We start from the raw sequence: 23,618 nt of genomic DNA on the forward strand, positions 1-23,618 counted from the left end.
GTTCCTGAACAAGTCTGCAGGTTAAATGTGTAGATATACAAGAGATAAACTCTGGAAACTTCTGAAAGCTCTTGGTAAAACCAACCACAAGAGCAGCAGTACTAAGTGTCAGGTTATCATAAATGACTGATACTATTTCAATGCAGAATGACTGCTCCACATGTTTTTAGGCTTCAGGGCTGTGATCTGGTCACAGATACTACAAAGGTATTTGTTTGTTAGGCACACCTAACTGGTACCTACATTGATTGGCCATTTTATCAGAAACCCCTACCATGTAGGTGTACTTTGTATGTTTACGGATTTTAGCACATCCGCACAATTTATCAGCCCCCTCTACCATGTCCATCAATGGAAAAGAACCACCACAGGGCCATCGCTGTTGATCAGATATTGTTTGGACTGGACTGCAGTGACGCTGACAGGGTGGTTTTATGCTGTCACACTGGTGCACATGTATGAAGCACAGATGTGTTGCTGGGCTTTTTCTAACCTCATTATTCATTCAAAAATATGGGCTGTTGTTTTAAAAGTACACCTAGAGGGTGTCAGAAATGCCAGTTATTTTCCAGCCAAAAAACTGTTAAACACCCACTAAAATGTAAGACAAATGCCCAAAATGTACACATCAAAACCCGTCTATAGTCGGTTCAACCATAATACTAAGTAATGCAGAATTAACCAACTTTAATGATAAGCTTCTGGGTACATTATCAATTATCAGCTGATGTCTCTGAAAATTTAAAGTATTTAAGTTGTTGCTATTACAGTGATGTAGCTGTTTCCTGCTGTACACTTCCATTAAAAAGCTGTAATTAATAATCTTCTGTACTTTTGCATAACAATTGTAACAAAAACTCACTTTTCATTTTAGCAGCCTGATAAATATGCTTCTAAAAAAAGAATATCAATTAACATGAATATCGATGTTTTTCCCCAGGCAGAATCTCTCAAACCTGCATTTTAACATGCAATTTTAAAATTGCCTGTAATGTTCACATATTTTCACAATACTGTTTTTGTAAACGCGCTGTTAGGAGTAAAGATACTATGCAGGGACATTTTTCGTTCATCAAGGTGCAACCAATATAAATGTACCCTCAAAGGTACAACAGTGTGTTTTAAGGTCCAGTTGTGTACCTTAAATATATTTTTCCCAGTGTAAAACTATGTGTTTGTGCCTTTTCAAAACCTAATGTTTCATAACCTAACAATAAAATAAACAGCCTGGAGACGAGTCGGGGTGTCTGGAGTCAGTACAACTTAGAAAATATCAAATCAGTGCCTGTAGTACTGCCCCAGTGACAGTTTACTACCTTTATTTCTGAGAGTGTACCTCAGTGTTCTAGCATTGAAACAATCTGAAAAATTCCAGCAGAAAACTTTGACGTCTTTAAAACACCAAAATCTGATTCATCGGCTTAAAAACATGTTTTTATTATAAAGGTAACGCCATTTGACTGCTGTATATCCCATAATGCTGTGGAACACAGATCAACATCAACCTCATAGCGATATGCTGGTTCATTAAACAAATCTTCAGGTGAGTTGCTTTCATAACAAAATAATGAATACAGTATCGACCTGTGTGAAACGACAGTAAAATATCGCGAATCTCAGTAATTAAAAATGTTAGTATTAATCCGATAAAAAGAAAACAAATGCCGTTTTATCTTAGAAGGACTGTGCTCCTTTTCATAAACGTTTTCATAAACTCGGCTTAAAGGGTTTCTTGACTTCACTGAGATGCTTTAATAAAATGTGAATCAGGAGATCTTTTAAACTCCGTTTGAGTCCCGTTCAGAGAACTCAACGCATTTCAGCTGTTTATTTTAAAAAAATACGTTGACCTGATTATTAGCTGATTGGGCAGTTCCCGGTTATTATTGGGCACTACAGTAGCCTGTGTGCTCAGTCATTATTTTCTGATCCAGCAATGACGTCACAAGAGCTGTGGATCCTCTGATTGGCTGTGAGTAAAATATTAACACTTTCATATTGAAAATCGCGGTGCTTTCTTTCTGTGGAAGCATTGAATTGATTTCTGTTTCCACTCGATAAACGTAAAAAGGGCTTCAAGTCCCTCTGAAGAGAACAGGGGATTTACCGAGTCTTCAGCAAAAATGAACTGATGAATGAAAGGGAAAGTCAGGTCAGTTACGTAACTCATATTTAAATCATGATGCAATACCTGGAGCCCGTGCAAGTGTCGGCACTTGAACGGGCGTTTGTTTTTAAATAAATCTAGGTTTACTTTAATTTCAGGGAGATCAGACACTTTATCAGCTTTGAATAGATTACATTTCCAATGGACTTCATGTGACACTGAAACAGCGCCCCTCAAACATCCTCAGTGCTAAAACGAGTCATTCAAAAAAGCAAGTCATGCAGTAATGCTAATATAAACACTCTAATACATGCAGGCAGCACTAGAAGAACGACCATGAATGACATTAATGAAAGAGCAAATTAAGCCAGTGATGCAATAAATACATATTTACATATCTAGTGAAAATCCTGTGAGTTGAACCAGATGATGTCCCTTACACACGTTTATTGATACACAAGTGATGTCCAGCACAAAGACACCTATACTAGTAATAATAATAACGTTAATACTAATATTAACGCCACACAGAGCAGTCAGAAACATAAAGAATGAAATACTAGTTTTGATTCTGGACCACAGATAAATAATTCCCCCCGGGTTCCTCTGTAGTTTTGAGACGTGAGGGCAACTGAACCCACAAACCGCACAAGAACTCCAATAAAAAGAGACAGACTGGTGCCACTCTTCATTCTCACTGTTTGCTAATTCTCCATAAACTCTATTGTCTACTAGTTGAGTGATGGACGCTCTGAAGGTGCTGAGCATCGTCCTTGTGGTGCTGCATGTGGCTGATGCTGCAGTGATCCCATGTACCTGGACGCAGTTCAGACTGAGAGATCTGAATGAGGAGAGCATCAGGCTGCTGGAGGAGATGGTGAGGAACCTTTACATTCTGAGAAACATTACAAATCCTGCATTTTAGTGAAAGTCCTCTGAGTGTCTTTCACTCTCATTTGCAGGGGGCTCCGATGCCGTTGAAGTGTTTGGAGGAAGGATGGCGCGCGCTCCCAGATGACGTGTTCTTAAATGCACAGGTAAATATCAAAGTCAGAAAACGAGAAGAAAAATTTCACATGAAAAAAAGTCAAACAGTAAATGAGTGTAATTGTCGCTGTTGTGCAGAATGAAGATCTGGCTGTTGTTGCTCTTGAAACTCTGAGAGGTGTTGATAGAATCTTCAAGAACGACCAAACATCTGTCACGTGGGACCGAGAAACACTCGGACTCTTCAAGAACATCATCTCTTCTAGACAAGTGGAGAATCTGCAGAAATGTGTACGTTAAATATGTCGGAGTGCGATTGTTTCTGGAAATCAGTTCAGTCAGTCAATAATCAACATGTTACATTAATATCCATAAAAACACCGTCCATTAAATCTTTCAAGGTTGGAGAAGATGCATCCCAGAGTGCAGTGGGCAGTCCCTCTGCAGGCAGCATTGGTCAACTGAAGTCTTATTTTGAAGAGCTGGAGGAGAAGCTGAGAGTGAAGGTCAGCAACCTGAAATGAACTAAACTGAACTGCAGTCAATTAAATAAAGTTATTATTATTAGAAATAAATCCACCACAAACGGATTGTGGACATAATATTTGTACAAACAGGTTAATATATGAATGTTGATCTTATGTTTGTAAAGGGATTCAGCGAGTGTGTCTGGGAGCTGGTGAGGAATGAAGTTCTCCAGAGTCTCAGGAAGTTTCAGGATGTTCTGAGTAAAAAGTAGAAAAATCTTCATCACCGGAAAAACTACAGATTCCCTCAGAATATTAAAATTTAAAAATAGTATTAGAATTTATTTATTTATTTATTTATTTATTTATTTCCTTTTGCTGGTAACGAATTTGTTACAAGTTTTTGTGTGATGAATTATGCTTTTTATACTGTAATAAAACCAGATATTAAATATATGTTGAAAGATCTGCCTTGTTCATTTTGAAAAGTTCTTTTTTTTTCATTCATGAAAGAGATTTAATAAAACATCAAGCTCAGGAGAGCTGAAATAAAAACATGTAGAACTGAACTGATTATAATAAAGATTTAATACAATAAACTGCAACATTTATTTGCTGAAATTTTCAAAAGTTTATGAAACATTACGTTCAAATTTAAACGCAGCTAAAATGTCTTCATACATTCCGTTAAGTGCTAAGCACTCAATGAGACCAGCCCCTCCCCCCGTTTTTAAAACAAAAAAACTGTACATTTTAACATATTTTTGGACTACCGATCCCACACTTGGAAGAACATGAAGAACATGTTTTGGGTTGGAAAACACTGTGACTGGAAAGACACCAACAAATCTGAGAAAACGTTCGTTAATGCTGAGCCTGTGAGCCACAAAGCCATCAAAGTATTACAAGTGAAATTGAATGAAAGGTAACAGATAATGAGGGATAATAAAATAATAAAAATGTAAAGGTCAGTAAAGAGAGACAAGTTGGGCATCATCTATTTCGTCGTATCTTCTTTCATAATATTAATTAGCTGATACACATACAGACAGTACTAGTCTGGCACCTTGGCTTTAAAATCAACAAATAGGCCGACCAATGGCACAACAGATAGCTTCACTCACTCAAATTGAGTCAGTGGACGGTGGTTTAGCGCAGCTACTGCACGGCTTCGAGGAGAGCGGAGCGAAGAAAGGGGAGAGAGACCATCATACCATCTGTTTATCAAAGACAAACGTCCGTTAAAAAAAACAGTAAAAAATTGACTTTTGACTCTTATATTTAGGGGTGCTGGGACTCAGTTTAGGGGTGCTTGAGCTAGACATGCCTCAGGTGATACTGTCGATGATCGGTTTAAAATGCAGACAAAATGACAGACAAACAGACAGATAGATGGAGCTCTTTATTATTCATAAAAACTGGAAGTGAAAACAGAAACATGATGTAAAAGAGGAAAATGTCCAGCTTTAATGAGTTCCAACTAAAATGATTATCTGCTATTTTCAAACGTGCCTTTCACTTTTCAAACATCCCTTACAAAACCCGCATCATGGACCCCAGAGCGAGCAGATATTCTGGAGATCTTCCTAACAGTCCTGAACGCAGGTAGCTCGTGCATTTATCATTAGACTGCAGCTTCTCACTTCTTGCGATGTTCAAATCTACAAACTAACCTTGATCTCTTCTCTCCTCCTCTTCAGTCCAGTATCAGAATGGCATTTCAGCGTTTGTCTTGGATCGGCACTCTTCTCTGCATTGCGCAGGTCAGCTCAATGCCCACTAAATGCCAGCTTCAGCGGACGCTCGTGGCAAAAACACACGCCCTGCTGGAGACCATGGTATGTAGACCCCTAGACGAAGCGCTGACAGGAGATTCATCTCACACACTTTAGATTCTTTGTGTCCTCCTTCGTGGTCATTTGATTCTTGACTCTCTTTGTCCTCTGACAGACTGGCCCATTTCCTTTACAATGTTTGGACGACAGTCCAGTTGAAATAAGATCTCCCACATGGGCTCTGCTGTCCAGCTATTCCAAACAGGTCAGTTCTTCCTCGTCAGATCTGCTCCAAAGCTTCATTCTGGATAGAAGCTTGAAGGTTTGTCTGGTCAAACTTTATCAGCACTTTGGTCAGCAGGCTGTGTTTATCACTCTGTGCAGGATGTGGGGGCCGCAAAGGCTGTTTATAAGACCCTGATGAAGGTGAGCTCTCTGATGGAGAACGACGGTTTTCCACAGTCCTGGGACGCTGATAAGCTTGTAAAGTTTCAGATCATCGTGGACCGACAGGTCGAGGAGAGCAAATGTGTAAGAAAGTTAAAGAGGCTTTTAAATACATGAAGTGAAGAGGTGAACAGGATGAATGTCTGCATGAAGTGTGTTAAACGTAGATTTGATTTGTTGTTGCAGATTATGAGCATCAAAACACAAAAGGAAGAAGATGATTTTCCTGCGAGAGACGCTGCACTTACAGACTATTTTGAGAAACTCGAGAAACTTTTAAAAGAAAAGGTATGAGAGCTTCTAAAGGAGAAGAAGAACGTTCTCTGTTCTCTACTGTAACTTAAAACATTCATTTATGACTGTGATGCTCTGTGTCTAACAAAAATGTGTGTTTGTGTGTGTGTGTGTGTGTTTTTTTGTGTGTGTGGTATGTTGACAGGAGTTCAGTGTGTGCGGGTGGGAAGTGGTTCGCAGGGAGTTGCTGTCTATTCTGCAGTTCATTCTGGTGGAGAACTCAAACAATTTCTGGTTAACAGTCTAAACTGTGGAAAAAGGAGATTCTTAAAACACTGTAGTACGACTAGACTTGGCATAACTATTTATTTATCTATTTATTTATTTATCTATTTATTTATTTATTTATTAGAACTTGTGTTCTTATGAGACTTAAAAATGCAATAAAAATGTCATTTGTATTTTTCACTTTATCTTCTTTTTTTAAAAGTGTTTTAGAAATCAATGTAAATCAAAAACCAAAAGTCTCACTACAGAAACATGATGGGTATCTTTGGTTTTTGAGGCAGTTATAACGTCTGTCTGAAGCCCTTATTAAACCTTGTCAAGTTACCGGCTGCTGATTAACCACCTGTTCAGTACTCCCATGTTAAGCAACGTTAACCTTGAAATAGTTTAATTTTCAGCACTGTTTAAATATTGGATCTGTGAGGAATATGTTTATTTTCATTACATTTTTATTTACTTAAATTGTAATGAATTATTCAAAAGCAAGTCTCCAATAAGCTCAAAATTAAGACAAACTGAGCCCAAATTCTAAAGTGAAGACTGAGATATCCATTTAAAATCCGTGTAAAGCTGAAATCACTATGTGTTCTGAAGTTGTTACACCACAACATAATGTGTTATTAACCACACAGCCAAATGCGAATAATTAAAAAACTGAATTGGTAAAATTAGGTTTCAAAATCGTGACATAATGAGCAGCATTCTCTGCAGTGAAAAGCTGGGGGCGTGTCCGCTGAATGCACTGAAACCACACCCAGTCGGTCAAAGGTGCAGCCCCTCTTCAGCTTCATATTCACCAGACTGTAGCTGCTGCACCATTAAAGGTTAACCGGGAAGATTCGAATATGAAGCTGGTGAATAGGAAGCTAACGTTAGCATATCCGTTAGCTCGCTAGGTAGGATTGAACTGAACTGTTGGACTTTTACAGCTATAAATGTTTGAGCCACCAAAGCCAGAATCCAGTTTGGAGCCACAGGACACCGACCTACCCGAGAATCAACCTCGTTCCTCTCAGTCTGCAACAGAACGGTCATTACTGACTAGCGTAACCCATCCAAGTAAAGTGAGACTGCAGAAACACTGATGCTAATACACTCTAGTATTTTACAGTGTTAACAGAGGGGTCATGCTAAGTATGGCTCTAGTTTGTACACCGTTATAGTGTTGGGGATGGGTCATGGTAAATATGGCTCTAGTTTGATCCTGTTATAATGTAAGAGGAGAAGTCATCATAACTGCGAAACTAGTTTAAACTGTTATAGGGTTAACGGAGGAGTCATGCTAAATGTGGCTCTAGTTTTTTATTGTTATAATGTTAGGAGAGGGGTCATGCTAAGTATGACTCTATAGTTTTGTACCGTTATAGTGTTGGGGAGGGGTCATGCTAAGTGTGGCTCTAGAGCGTCATCGAGCCATCATTTTAGCCCCAGGATGAAAAACACTTCAACGATCTAACTCCGCAATTCAGGACTACATAGTTTACAGTATTTTCACATAGTGTCAGCAATAATGAATAACAAGTATGATGTGTTTAGAAACAAATCTCTGAATTTTCTTTACAAGGACTTCATGGTGAATTTAGATCTTCAAGCTCAATTTTCGTGTTTCCTTACAGGTCCTGTCAACATCCCAATCACAAATCATCTATTAGCTGTAAATAAATACTATACAGACTGACTGTGTTCTAAACCGAAGGCTTAGATTTCTATTTAACATGGACTAAGAAGGTGTTACATTATGCTCTCTTATCTGATCTTAAGGCTTATTAATATTGCTTTAATTCAATACTTTAGACTGTCTTTATATCAATAAAAACTGTACAACAGATTATGATTTATAATACACAATAATGCACATATATCTCAGTAAAAAAGTCGTGAGCAACTACTAGAAATAAAACTTAGAAAATCGATCACTTATTAATAAAAGCATTGAATTTCTGCTTAAGAGCCATACACTTCAGCCCAATAACATGTTTGTAATATGTTTAATTGGAGTTTGTTCTTTTCTTAACAGAAGTGGGAAAATATAGGTTTGATCGTTTTTGATGTGACGTCATGAGAAACCGATCAGAGAAAGTCGACTATCCGGAGAAAGACCACAAATAAAACCAGCCTTACTGCTGACTCCATTTCACTTTCCTTTGGTTAAAAGTAAGACGTTGTAATTCGAATTAAACCGAATATTCATTCTTAAGAGGTAAAGGGAATTACCAACACCAAACTAAAACCTACGAGTGAAAGGGAAAGTGACGCCAGTGATGATGTCATTCTATTTCTATCATGATGCAACACCTAAAGCTTTTCTGCATAATAAAATGATTTATTGGAAAATTAAAATCGAACTGTACGTTAATGCAGTCGTTATTATTTTATGTGTAAGATTATCGTAGAGCTTTTGGCAGAAACTAAATGAAACCCCTTTACAGGACAGGGTTGATGCTCTGCATGTCCAAATGTGTTTGGTGAGCCCTTCTAATGCATCAATTCAGCTACTTTTACCTGCACCCGTGACTGACGTTCAATTGTGCACACAAAATTGTTTAGTATTCTAAGAAAAGCACTGACCAACTGAATATGACGTTCATCCGCACAAGAGCCTTAGGGCGCCATGCGCAATATCAAGCGTCGCCTGAAGGATTATAAAGTCCCCCTACATATGACTGTGGAGCAGTGAATCTGTGTTCTTTGGAGTCAAGAAGCTCCATCCGATACCTTTGGTATGAGCTGGAGTGGCGATCCTGAACTAATGATTTAACATCAGCACATGACCTCGATAATAAATGCTCTTCTGGCTAAATGCAATCAGCTCCTCACAGCAATGTTCCCATATCTGGTGTAAAGCCAGAAGACTAGAGGCTGCAGCAAAGGGTGTTCAAACCCCTATTTAATGCTCTTGAGTTTGGAAGAGACGCTGGATGAACAGGTGTCTACACACTTTTGGACATGAAGTGTGACAGGCATCACATCTTGACAGAACAAAAGCAATGAAGCTCATCTTAAGGGTGAAACACCACAGAGAAACTGCAAAAACTGATGTTCCTCACACAGGTTTAATGGTAAACAAGTAATGTTCAGGACAACAACACTAATATTAATAATATTAATGTTAATACTAATATCAACACCATGCAGACCAGTCAGATACATTTATGTCATTTTAACACAGCAATGCCATTTTATTATTAATTTTTTTATAGCCACCCCAATAATTTTCCTGTTCCACCCCAATAAAATGTCTGTGTTTTACTCATTCACCTATTCTAAAAGTTCTATCCCTGGCAGTTTACCTTTTATGCTAAATAGTTTACAGTATTTTACTGTATATTAAATGTGCAATTATTTACTGTAAATGTACGGGACATCACTGGCAACTCTGCTGCCAATAAATTACTTAAATTGCCTTGTCTGGTATGATACTGTAAACTAAATGCACCACTCTAACCGGCCAGTCTTTTATAGTACACTCTCAGAAATAAAAGTACTAAACTGTCACTGGGGCAGTGCCCCTCTTGTCACTGGGATGGGACCCTCAAGGGTACATCTCAGTACCTTTAGTCAGGGAACATAATTGTACCATAATCCATTGAAATTATATTTTCTAAGTAGTATTGATGCCACACACCCCGTCTCATCTCCAGGCTTTTTATTTTGTTGTTTGTTTGTGAAACATTAGGTTATGAAAAGGTACAATTATGTACTTTTCACCTGGAAAAACTTATTTAAGTTTCACAAATGGACCTTAAAACCAGTGTTGTACCTTTGAGGGAACATTTACATTGTTTGCACCTTTATGAATGAAAAATGTACCTGCACAGAACCTTTATTTCTAACAGTGTATGATCCTGTAAAATAACAAACCAGTGATTACCCTAAAATAAGTACTGTAAATCTACAGCATTTTCACAGTTATTACTTAGAAAATATCAAATCAGTGCCTGTAGTACTGCCCCAGTGACAGTTTACTACCTTTACTTCTGAGAGTGTACCTCAGTGTTCTAGCATTGAAACAATCTGAAAAATTCCAGCAGAAAACTTTGACGTCTTTAAAACACCAAAATCGGATTCATCGGGTTAAAAACATGTTTTTATTATAAAGGTAACGCCATTTGACTGCTGTATATCCCATAATGCTGTGGAACACAGATCAACATCAACCTCATAGCGATATGCTGGTTCATTAAACAAATCTTCAGGTGAGTTGCTTTCATAACAAAATAATGAATACAGTATCGACCTGTGTGAAACGACAGTAAAATATCGCGAATCTCAGTAATTAAAAATGTTAGTATTAATCCGATAAAAAGAAAACAAATGCCGTTTTATCTTAGAAGGACTGTGCTCCTTTTCACAAACGTTTTCATAAACTCGGCTTAAAGGGTTTCTTGACTTCACTGAGATGCTTTAATAAAATGTGAATCAGGAGATCTTTTAAACTCCGTTTGAGTCCCGTTCAGAGAACTCAACGCATTTCAGCTGTTTATTTAAAAAAAATACGTTGACCTGATTATTAGCTGATTGGGCAGTTCCCGGTTATTATTGGGCACTACAGTAGCCTGCGTGCTCAGTCATTATTTTCTGATCCATCAATGACGTCACAAGAGCTGTGGATCCTCTGATTGGCTGTGAGTAAAATATTAACACTTTCATATTGAAAATCGCGGTGCTTTCTTTCTGTGGAAGCATTGAATTGATTTCTGTTTCCACTCGATAAACGTAAAAAGGGCTTCAAGTCCCTCTGAAGAGAACAGGGGATTTACCGAGTCTTCAGCAAAAATGAACTGATGAATGAAAGGGAAAGTCAGGTCAGTTACGTAACTCATATTTAAATCATGATGCAATACCTGGAGCCCGTGCAAGTGTCGGCACTTGAACGGGGTTTGTTTTTAAATAAATCTAGGTTTACTTTAATTTCAGGGAGATCAGACACTTTATCAGCTTTGAATAGATTACATTTCCAATGGACTTCATGTGACACTGAAACAGCGCCCCTCAAACATCCTCAGTGCTAAAACGAGTCATTCAAAAAAGCAAGTCATGCAGTAATGCTAATATAAACACTCTAATACATGCAGGCAGCGCTAGAAGAACGACCATGAATGACATTAATGAAAGAGCAAATTAAGCCAGTGATGCAATAAATACATATTTACATATCTAGTGAAAATCCCGTGAGTTGAACCAGATGATGTCCCTTACACACGTTTATTGATACACAAGTGATGTCCAGCACAAAGACACCTATACTAGTAATAATAATAACGTTAATACTAATATTAACGCCACACAGAGCAGTCAGAAACATAAAGAATGAAATACTAGTTTTGATTCTGGACCACAGATAAGTAATTCCCCCGGGTTCCTCTGTAGTTTTGAGACGTGAGGGCAACTGAACCCACAAACCGCACAAGAACTCCAATAAAAAGAGACAGACTGGTGCCACTCTTCATTCTCACTGTTTGCTAATTCTCCATAAACTCTATTGTCTACTAGTTGAGTGATGGACGCTCTGAAGGTGCTGAGCATCGTCCTTGTGGTGCTGCATGTGGCTGATGCTGCAGTGATCCCATGTACCTGGACGCAGTTCAGACTGAGAGATCTGAATGAGGAGAGCATCAGGCTGCTGGAGGAGATGGTGAGGAACCTTTACATTCTGAGAAACATTACAAATCCTGCATTTTAGTGAAAGTCCTCTGAGTGTCTTTCACTCTCATTTGCAGGGGGCTCCGATGCCGTTGAAGTGTTTGGAGGAAGGATGGCGCGCGCTCCCAGATGACGTGTTCTTAAATGCACAGGTAAATATCAAAGTCAGAAAACGAGAAGAAAAATTTCACATGAAAAAAAGTCAAACAGTAAACGAGTGTAATTGTCGCTGTTGTGCAGAATGAAGATCTGGCTGTTGTTGCTCTTGAAACTCTGAGCGGTGTTGATAGAATCTTCAAGAACGACCAAACATCTGTCACGTGGGACCGAGAAACACTCGGACTCTTCAAGAACATCATCTCTTCTAGACAAGTGGAGAATCTGCAGAAATGTGTACGTTAAATATGTCGGAGTGCGATTGTTTCTGGAAATCAGTTCAGTCAATAATCAACATGCTACATTAATATCCATAAAAACACTGTCCATTAAATCTTTCAAGGTTGGAGAAGATGCATCCCAGAGTGCAGTGGGCAGTCCCTCTGCAGGCAGCATTGGTCAACTGAAGTCCTATTTTGAAGAGCTGGAGGAGAAGCTGAGAGTGAAGGTCAGTAACCTGAAATGAACTAAACTGAACTGCAGTCAATTAAATAAAGTTATTATTATTAGAAATAAATCCACCACAAACGGATTGTGGACATAATATTTGTACAAACAGGTTAATATATGAATGTTGATCTTATGTTTGTAAAGGGATTCAGCGAGTGTGTCTGGGAGCTGGTGAGGAATGAAGTTCTCCAGAGTCTCAGGAAGTTTCAGGATGTTCTGAGTAAAAAGTAGAAAAAATCTTCATCACCGGAAAAACTACAGATTCCCTCAGAATATTAAAATTTAAAAATAGTATTAGAATTTATTTATTTATTTATTTATTTATTTATTTATTTATTTATTTATTTCCTTTTGCTGGTAACGAATTTGTTACAAGTTTTTGTGTGATGAATTATGCTTTTTATACTGTAATAAAACCAGATATTAAATATATGTTGAAAGATCTGCCTTGCTCATTTATAAAAGTTCTTTTTTTTTTCATTCATGAAAGAGATTTAATAAAACATCAAGCTCAGGAGAGCTGAAATAAAAACATGTAGAACTGAACCGATTATAATAAAGATTTAATACAATAAACTGCAACATTTATTTGCTGAAATTTTCAAAAGTTTAGGAAACATTACGTTCAAATTTAAACGCAGCTAAAATGTCTTCATACATTCCGTTAAGTGCTAAGCACTCAATGAGGCCAGCCTCATTTTTATGTTTTTAAAACAAAAAAACTGTACATTTTAACATATTTTTGGACTACCGATCCCACACTTGGAAGAACATGAAGTAATATGTTAATGTTGAAGTAATATTGTAATATGTTTAATTGGTTTCTTAACAGAAGTGGGAAAATATAGGTTTGATCGTTTTTGATGTGACGTCATGAGAAATCGATCAGAGAAAGTCGACTATCCGGAGAAAGACCACAAATAAAACCAGCCTTACTGCTGACTCCATTTCACTTTCCTTTGGTTAAAAGTAAGACGTTGTAATTCGAATTAAACCGAATATTCATTCTTAAGAGGTAAAGGGAATTACCAACACCAAACTAAAACCTACGAGTGAAAGGGAAAGTGACGCCAGTGATGATGTCATTCTATTTCTATCATGATGCAACACCTAAAGCTTTTCTGCATAATAAAATGATTTATTGGAAAATTAAAATCGAACTGTACGTTAATGCAGTCGTTATTATTTTATGTGTAAGATTATCGTAGAGCTTTTGGCAGAAACTAAATGAAACCCCTTTACAGGACAGGGTTGATGCTCTGCATGTCCAAATGTGTTTGGTGAGCCCTTCTAATGCATCAATTCAGCTACTTTTACCTGCACCCGTGACTGACGTTCAATTGTGCACACAAAATTGTTTAGTATTCTAAGAAAAGCACTGACCAACTGAAAATGACGTTCATCCGCACAAGAGCCTTAGGTCGCCATGCGCAATATCAAGCGTCGCCTGAAGGATTATAAAGTCCCCCTACATATGACTGTGGAGCAGTGAATCTGTGTTCTTTGGAGTCAAGAAGCTCCATCCGATACCTTTGGTATGAGCTGGAGTGGCGATCCTGAACTAATGATTTAACATCAGCACATGACCTCGATAATAAATGCTCTTCTGGCTAAATGCAATCCGCTCCTCACAGCAATGTTCCCATATCTGGTGTAAAGCCATCCCAGGCTTTAAAACCACCACAAACAGATTGTGGACATAATATTTGTACAAACAGGTTAATATATGAATGTTGATTTTATGTTTGTAAAGGGATTCAGCAAGTGTGTCTGGGAGCTGGTGAGGAATGAAGTTCTCCAGAGTCTCAGGAAGTTTCAGGATGTTCTGAGTAAAAAGTAGAAAAATCTTCTTCACCGGAAAAACAGATTTCCTCAGAATATTAAAAATAAAATATATCAACTCATTCATTCATTTACTTATTTATTTATTCATGTATGTATGTATTTTTCAACTGCTGGTAAGGAATTTTAAAAAGTTTTTTGTGCGTGATGAATTGTGCTTTTTATATTTTAATAAAACCAGATATTAAATATAAGATGAAAGATCTGCATTGGTCATTTTTTTTAAAGTGTCATTGTGTTTGAATGAATCATAAAAGAGATCTAATAAACAGTATTTAATAACAGATAGATAGATAGATAGATAGATAGACAGATAGACAGATACATTCCTTAGTTATTTTGCTTTAGTTTCCACCATAAATTCCACAATCAATGACAGCAATAGAAGAAAGTGGAAGTGAAAACTGAAACATGACGTAAAAGAGGAAAATGTCCAACTTTCCCGTACTGAAAAGATTATCTGCTATTTTCAAATGTGACTTTCACTTTTCAAACATCCAATGATCCTCAGTACAAAACCCGCACCATGGACCCCAGAGCGAGCAGATATTCTGGAGATCTTCCTAACAGTCCTGAACGCAGGTAGCTCGTGCATTTATCATTAGACTGCAGCTTCTCACTTCTTGCGATGTTCAAATCTACAAACTAACCATGATCTCTTCTCTCCTCCTCTTCAGTCCAGTATCAGAATGGCATTTCAGCGTTTGTCTTGGATCAGCACTCTTCTCTGCATTGCGCAGGTCAGCTCAATGCCCACTAAATGCCAGCTTCAGCGGACGCTGGTGGCAAAAACACACGACCTGCTGGAGACCATGGTATGTAGACGAAGAAGCGCTGACAGGAGATTCATCTCACACACTTTAGATTCTTTGTGTCCTCCTTCATGGTCATTTGATTCTTGACTCTCTTTGTCCTCTGACAGACTGGCCCATTTCCTTTACAATGTTTGGACGACAGTCCAGTTGAAATAAGATCTCCCACATGGGCTCTGCTGTCCAGCAATTCCAAACAGGTCAGTTCTTCCTCATCAGATCTGCTCCAGAACTTCATTCTGGATAGAAGCTTGAAGGTTTGTCTGGCCAAACTTTATCAACGCTTTGGTCAGCAGGCTGTGTTTATCACTCTGTGCAGGATGTGGGGGCTGCAAAGGCTGTTTATAAGACCCTGATGAAGGTGAGCTCTCTGATGGAGAACGACGGTTTTCCACAGTCCTGGGACGCTGATAAGCTTGTAAAGTTTCAGATCATCGTGGACCGACAGGTCGAGGAGAGCAAATGTGTAAGAAAGTTAAAGAGGCTTTTAAATACATGAAGTGAAGAGGTGAACAGGATGAATGTCTGCATGAAGTGTGTTAAACGTAGATTTGATTTGTTGTTGCAGATTATGAGCATCAAAACACAAAAGGAAGAAGATGATTTTCCTGCGAGAGACGCTGCACTTACAGACTATTTTGAGAAACTCGAGAAACTTTTGAAAGAAAAGGTATGAGAGCTTCTAAAGGAGAAGAAGAACGTTCTCTGTCCTCTACTGTAACTTAAAACATTCATTTATGACTGTGATGCTGGACACGTAATAAAAACGTCTTTGTGTGTTTGTGATACATTGACAGGAGTTCAGTGTGTGCGGGTGGGAAGTGGTTCGCAGGGAGCTGCTGTCTGTTCTGCAGTTCATTCTGGACAAGAACTCAAAACATTTCTGGCCAACAAGAGTTTAACCTGTGGAAAGAGGAGCTTCTCAAAGCATCTTTGACGCCTTGTCATATCTTAATTCTAGAGCTATTTATTTATTTATTTATTTATTTATTTATTTATTCATTCATTCAGTTGTTTACTCATTTTCCTTGTATTTCCCATATTTATTTTTGCTCTGTAATTAGTATATTTAATGTACAGATCTTTGTCTTTTGTGATAGTTCTTAATAATAAAAAGCATTGGTAACTTAGACGGTCTTTTTTAACAGTTATTCATTTTCAGTTTCATTTGAGTTTAATTCTGTTTTTTTTTTTAACCACATAAAACCGTACAGGCTGCCGGTCACAGTAGTGTGAATCATACACGTTCTGTCAAACGAGCGATTTATGACCCCCCACCCTGAGTGATTTATGACCCATGATTTATGACCCCTATGATTGACAGGCCAATATGATTGACAAGATGTCTGTGTCCCCCACCACCACCCCCAAAAAGATTTGTGACAGGTCACGATGTCCGTACCCCCACCACCACCACCCCCCTAAAAGATTTGTGACAGGATGCGTTGAGATGTCAGCGTCCTGTCTTTGGTGGGGTCACTCCCCCCACCCCTTGCCATGTGTACAATCAAAGGTGTGACAGTGTGTCTCTAGCCATGTGTTAAACACGTCTGGTAGCTTTCACAAAATTGTTTGATGTGAGTAAGTTTCCTGTATCGTTAGACTAACCGTCTGGACACATTGGTAGTGGGTGAGCTCAAAAATGTGTAATGTAAGGCATTTTAAAGGTTTAATTTCAGATTGTGGATTTAAATTTTAAGGGGGGGGGGGGATTGTGCGGTGATGATGCGGTATTCATGCATATAAGCACGGGCCAATCAAACACAAAGGATTGCAATATGCTATGGCATGGGTGTTTCTTGAGAAAATGGTGTATATAGCTGACCGAAAGTAACACATTTTCACCAACGACCTTTCAATTGGAAGCAACATGGCCTGCGTTCTTGGTAAGTATGTGTTCTACAGTCTTTATCCAAATTTCTTGTAAGTAAATTTGCAAGCATTTCAAACAGTGTTTCAACTTTTTGCTTAAAGGACTTTCTTGGTCAAGGTGCATCTGAGCTTGAAACAATCTTTGCTATTAGAAGCATTGAGGGATTGTCTTAACTTTGTAAGTTTTTGTCATCATTTTTATTCATTTTTTTTCATTATTTGTAGTTGTTGATGTTCATCTTAATAATGCATACATTTCCGTTGTTACAGAATCTGCAAATACGTTTTATTACTGAATCCTCTTGGTAAGTCAGCGGTTGTGTTATAGTTTTGTCTGTGTTACTTGTTGAGGGGTTAATACTATTAATAATATTTTCTGTAGTAGGTTTAACCCATTTGGTTGAAACAACGGGGCTCTTAACACCACCCGGATTTGATGCTGTACCCAGTACTTCTGCAGGGCGTGAACCACGCTGCATGGTAGACGAAATCACGTCTAGATCGCCAGCGTTTAGGCCCAGTTCGACAAGTAGCCCTGAGGCATCACGGGACCATGTGACCGACGATAATCCAGCTTCACGCGGGAAACATCCAAGGAAATGTCTGAGTGCAAATGACAAGACGGTTTCACATGGAAAGCGCCTTAGGTTTGATGATGACCACAAATCTGTAGGTAAAAAAAATAAGTGGTGTCTATTCACAGTATTAAATCAACATTAGCCATTGTGTGTAATGTTTTTCTTAAACTTTTGTAGATTTGCACGCCAGTGACCGACCGGTGTATGGTGAAGGTGTACAGAGGGCTGTTGATCCTGATCTGGACATCGCTGGATGGTCTGATGAGTTGTTGGACACTTGGAACGAGAACAGCTTTTCAGAAAAGGTGGACGAAACAGTGGTTCCCAGACCAAATAACACTGGACTAAGTACAATATTGGAAGTACTGAGAGGCATTGATGGGGAGGGCTTAAGGCCAAATCAGGAACACGAACGTGGGGTAAGCAGTTCTTACCGTTCTAAGAAACAGAAAGAACAGCCGACTACAGGAGTGATAGCATCCTCATGCGATCTAACAAAGTATTGTAAAATTGTGGGCGGCGTTATCATGTCAGTGCAACAAAGCCCAAACCCCACAGATGTGCTTCTGGACGTTGTGTTCATTGTGGTGAAGAATTAATATCAGACTCCACACATGAATGCTACATAAAGCCAATCAAATTAAAGGAGCCTTGCATTTCGTACATCTTTTTTGACTTTGAAACCTGATTTGAAAAAGGCAAGCATGAAGCTAATTTTGTCTGTGCAATTACATTTGATGGCAGAGAGTTCACAGCAGAAGGGTCTGACTGTGTAGAACTACTCATCAAAGAGTTTAGATGGCCCAAGTATCAGGGTTACACATGGTTGGCACACAATGCAGCTGGTTTTGACAATTTCCTATTGCTGGAATATTTTTCTAAAGTGGGGATTGCTGTCAAGATCACAATGATGGGGTGTAGACTCATCTCTATGTATGACGAAACATACAAACAGCGCTACATAGACTCGTTGTTTGTTTACGGTAGAAACGACGTTGTTTTACTACGAGAAGCATGCATTAAATATCACAACAAGTTCATTCAGTGTACAAAGCTGGACCCGTTTAATTACACAACTTTAGCCTCGTGTTGCATGGCGGTGTACAAAACACATTTTCTTCCAACAACGCGTACATTAACCAACACAAGACATTCTCAAATGTTTCCATTGAATGGCTTGAGTTTGTTAAGAGTACAAGAGACGCCGCCGTTCATTATGCCCTAACTCATGGGGAAATGAAGTTTGGTGCGTATTATGTGGATGGGTATTATGAAAAGGGCGGTGTACGAAAAGCGTTAGAATTTAATGGCTGCATGCATCATGGTCATGAATGTCGTTACAACCCAAACCAGGCCCATTCTATGTCAAAGGTGTTGTACGGCGAATTGCGAAAACAGTTTGACGCCAAGGTAGAGACACTTGTTCGTGCATACGGCCTGGTGGTTGAAATAATGTGGGAATGCCAGTGGGCCGATGCTAAGAGAAATGATTTGGATGTTGTAGCATTTATGTCTTCGTACACAGCACCTGAAAGGTTAAAACCAAGAGACGTGCTCTTTGAGGGTAGAACTAATGCTTACAAACTGTAAGAGAAAATCAGATATTTGGACTTCACCAGTTTGTACCCATTTTGTCAGGCTAGGAGGAAATACCCCGTAGGACACCCTCAAATAATTAAAAAAAATTCCAGACCCATTGAGGAATACTATGGACTTGTTAAGCCTGCCGTACATCCACCTAGAAAACTTCTACATCCTGTTTTACCATATCGTTGTAATGGTAAATTAACATTCCTACTCTGCTGTACATGTGCAGAGCTGCAAAATCAACAATCAGAGTGCATGCACAATGATGACGACAGGTCCATCACAGGGACATGGGTCAGTATTAAATTACGGAAAGCTGTTGAGAAAGGGAATGTGATTGCTAAAATCCATGAGGTGTGGCATTTCCTAGACAGTTCAGAGACATTGTTCTGTGAGTATGTCAAGACATTTTTACAGTACAAACAGGAAGCAAGCAGTTATCCAGCGCATGCTGTCACAGAAGAAGAGAAGGCAGAATACATCGGGGATTATTTTGAAAAGGAAAAGTTTCAGCTGAATCCTGACAAGATATGTCTTAACCCAGCATGCAGGTCTATTAACAAATTGTTGTTAAACGGTTTGTGGGATCGTTTTCAATGAGGGAAAACTTGCCAGCGTCTGAGTTGTTGACAGACCCTGAACAGTTTTCACAACACATCTTTGGCGACAGATATGATGTTAAACACTTTTTATTTGTGTCGGACACTACGGCGCTGATTCAGTGGTGTTATTCTGATGGTGACTATTGTCCAACTCGTGACATTAACGTATTTCACGGTGCTTTTACAACAGCTAGATTAGGCGACAGACTGTTGTATAGCGACACTGACAGTGTTATTTTTGTTTCCCGTGAAGGTGACTGGGAATCTCTTCTCGGCCTCTACTTAGGTGATTTGACAGACGAGATTGGTGGTGGCGATTACATTGCAGAGTTCTGCTCGGAAGGGCCTAAAACATAGGGTTATCATACAGCAACTGGTAAAACGTGCATGAAAGCAAAAGGTATCACCCTGAATTCTGACAACTCAAAACTTATCAGACTCGACAGGCTGATTGATCTTGTAGATCATTACATGGTCAATTGCGATAGTAGTCGACACATACTGGCTCGAGCAGACGGGATCATGACAAATAAAAAGAACCTCACACTGAAAAACAAGTCAGTGGGGAAACGCTTTAAAGTTGTATACAACAAGTGGGTCTTGTTGTCTGACTTTTTAACACTTCCTTATGGGTACTAAAGATGTCCATGACTATCACGGGGTGCTAGAAGTTGACAGGCTTGATTTTAGGTTACAACATCCTTTTTCATGTGTAATAAGTGGTCCATCAAATTCTGGAAAAACATATTTTGTAAAACAGTTGATTGAACGTACTGATGAGTTGATTTCAAAGAAAATTGGAAACATAGTGTACATTTATGTTTGCTGGCAGCCACTTTATGATGAAATGCTAAAAATAAGAAACATTCATTTTGTTCAAGGGATACCAACATCACTAAATGATGACACACTTCTACCGCTTAACAGAAATAATTTGTTGATTATTGATGATGTTATGAAAGATGCTAGCAATAATGCTGAGGTAGAAAAGGTGTTTACACAGTACGTACACCATCGAAACTTAAGTGCCATTTAACTAATACAAAATTTGTTTTTTCAAGGAAAATCTAGTAGGACCATTAGTTTAAACACCAATTACTTCATATTATTTAAAAATCCTAGAGACAACAATCAGGTCGGTGTGTTGGGTAGACAGATGTACCCTGGTAATACAAAGTTTTTCATGCAGATCCATTTGGCTACGTCATGATTGATTATAAAGCAAAGACTCCTGATGAATTTCATCTCAGAACGGATCTGCTTTTAAACAGACCTGTTGTTTACATTCAGAAAAAACGCAGATAGGTCAGTATGTCAGACAGACTATATAAAAACCTGTCACTTCTTAAACTTCTATTTAAAGCTAAGCCTGCGCAGAGACGTGTTATTTTACAAACAGCGTCTAATGATCTCAACTTAACTCTGTGTGTAATAGATTTCAATGTGCTTATTGGGACTATACCTCTCACACCGACGCAATACCGCATGTTAAAGAAGAAGAAGTCTGAAATAAATTTTTTTGCAGATAAAAAGGTTGGTGCATCACGAAAGAAGAAAGCTATTAATCAGAAAGGAGGGGTTTTCTTCTTCTATTGTTGAGTGTTGCGCTACCATTTATAACAAGTTTGATAACTGCCAAATAAATTGAAAGATATGGAGCATGGTGAAAAAATATTTTTGGTACCACAACACCAGTTGGATAAGTTAAAGAGTGATAATCCGCGAGAGTCTATCAGACAAGTTGTAGAAAATGACTTGGACGTGTCTATACGAAATATTTTGAGCAGGAATGATCTTGATGCCCATGAGAAGGCCAAGCTGTATGCCATTGTTTTTAACCATTGCTAAACAGGGTGATGTGGAGACCAACACTTTAACACTGTCATTACCACCGACAGATAATGTTAATAATAAGGAAACATATGTTCAGACAGATGACAAAAATGATGTTATCAATGATGTTCTCAGAAATGTACCCTCTCGAAGCAAGAAGAATGTTGAGTATGTTTTAGATAAAATGTCTAAGTCAAAAGACGTGTCTTCTTGGAATGAATCAGGAGAATTTGTTTTAAATGCACAACCAATCGCCGGGTCACGTATTCTGGACAGGGTTAGCGACGATCGTAGACCTCTGGGGTGGGCTGAGTTTCTAGATGCCTTTGCTGTTTTAAATATACCACGTTCTACCATATCAAACAAGCATGTCAGACAAAAAATGATTTTGTTAAAAAATAAAAAGTCTGATGATTATGTTACTCCTGTGAAAGGCGTTTCACAAACACCCGCTAGCAGTGCTGAAACCCCCATGTTTAGCTCACCCACTATAGACAAAGGTAAATGGTTAGACTTCTAATGTTGGCTTTGTTTATTTTGTTATGTATATTTATGTACATACATATATATTGTTCTTTTTATCATGGCTATGTAAATATTTGTTTCACGTTGTTTGAAAACTGTCATCTAATGTTTACGGGTGTTACACATTTGTAAATAAATGACTCTTAGTTAAATGGTTTGTGTGTTTGGTTGTTTTTATTTATCAACCATACATTACACAGAGACACAAATTATACATTAAACATTTGTCCTGTTTGAACATGCTGCACACATTTGAACAACCTGTTCTTACAAATACACGGATACAAATTTTTCACCAAAGTTGAAACCATACTGTCATTTTTTATTAAATCAAAACTATATTTAGACCTTACATCTTCATAATTACACCCATTAGCCATGTGCCGTTAAAAAACACACAGTGTTGTCCACAAGTGGTTGATGTAAAATCTTGTACTTGTCTGGTTGAGTACCATTGTGTTATGCACGATGTTATAAGAAAGTCGCTAATCATTTTTTGAAACATGTCATGGTCTGGTCCATTTCCAAAACTGTCAAAAAAACACCCGACACAATCTTCACTTACGTAGACGGCAAGCCAGTGTTCTCCAGGAAGATCGGATGTATGTGTATTAATAATGACCATTGTTGGTAATTTCCTTAGGACATTTGCTGGTAATTGGTCACATGCTAACACACCAAGAAAATGCGTGTTAATAGCCACTTTGTCCATGACGGCAGTCAGCTCTAAAGTGTTCATTAGTAGAAATCCACTAAAACTTGTCTTCGGTTAGACACTTCAATGATACTGTCGAAAAACAGCGTACACAATCAAATTTATGGTGTATGGAAGGGGTTGTCTGAAACGTGCCTCCAGTCTTATATTACCCGATTTTACCAAAGACACATGTTGACTGCATTCTTCATCAGGCGTAAGATTAAATGCATACAGCGTATACCCCTGTAGGAAATCTGACCTGTCAATAGGTGATGCCTGGTTTTTCAGATGCCTTCCAGATGCAAAGCTAACTGATAAAATTCACGTACGGCAGAACCAGAATGGAAATCGGGTTGATGCGGTTTAGCTGGATATTGTTGTCCATCCACATACACTGCTAGAAACTCCAAGTCATAATGTTTGAATGCAAAAGGATTTTTATTGTATGCACCTGTGAATGCGTCATTGTCAACCATCGCTATTATCATAGACTTTGGTAACGTTCCCAAGAACAAATTTTCTTGGTTAGAAACGTGTGCTCCAGCAGGTGTCAAAAATTTTTTAGACACACTGTATCAATTGGGTATTTAGCCGTTGTTGACAGTAATGCCTGGGCATGGCCTAGCCTTACAGCTGGTGATACCGATACTTTTTGGACAAATAAAGATGCTGAGAGGATGTTTACTTTGTAAGCTAACGCGTCATTCCTCATTAGG

The 23,618-nt window shown here is 38.4% G+C and overlaps 2 protein-coding genes across 2 annotated transcripts; both read left to right on the forward strand.

The window, feature by feature from the left end:
* The first annotated feature begins 11,805 nt into the window (after window positions 1-11,805).
* On the forward strand, window positions 11,806-12,785 carry LOC118803659 (interferon alpha-17-like). The gene is made up of 5 exons (XM_036564118.1): window positions 11,806-11,940; window positions 12,026-12,100; window positions 12,189-12,341; window positions 12,448-12,552; window positions 12,699-12,785. The coding sequence occupies exons 1-5, from the start codon at window positions 11,806-11,808 to the stop codon at window positions 12,783-12,785; spliced, it is 555 nt and encodes a 184-aa protein (XP_036420011.1).
* Window positions 12,786-15,085: 2,300 nt separating this feature from the next.
* Window positions 15,086-16,110, forward strand: LOC118803660 (interferon alpha-3-like). The gene is made up of 5 exons (XM_036564119.1): window positions 15,086-15,211; window positions 15,319-15,408; window positions 15,528-15,674; window positions 15,777-15,878; window positions 16,006-16,110. Exons 1-5 carry the CDS (start codon window positions 15,086-15,088, stop codon window positions 16,108-16,110), a joined length of 570 nt encoding a protein of 189 aa, XP_036420012.1.
* The last annotated feature ends 7,508 nt before the right edge of the window (window positions 16,111-23,618 follow it).

The sequence above is a fragment of the Colossoma macropomum genome, unplaced genomic scaffold, assembly GCF_904425465.1.
Source record: "Colossoma macropomum unplaced genomic scaffold, Colossoma_macropomum, whole genome shotgun sequence".
NCBI classification, from domain to species: domain Eukaryota; kingdom Metazoa; phylum Chordata; class Actinopteri; order Characiformes; family Serrasalmidae; genus Colossoma; species Colossoma macropomum.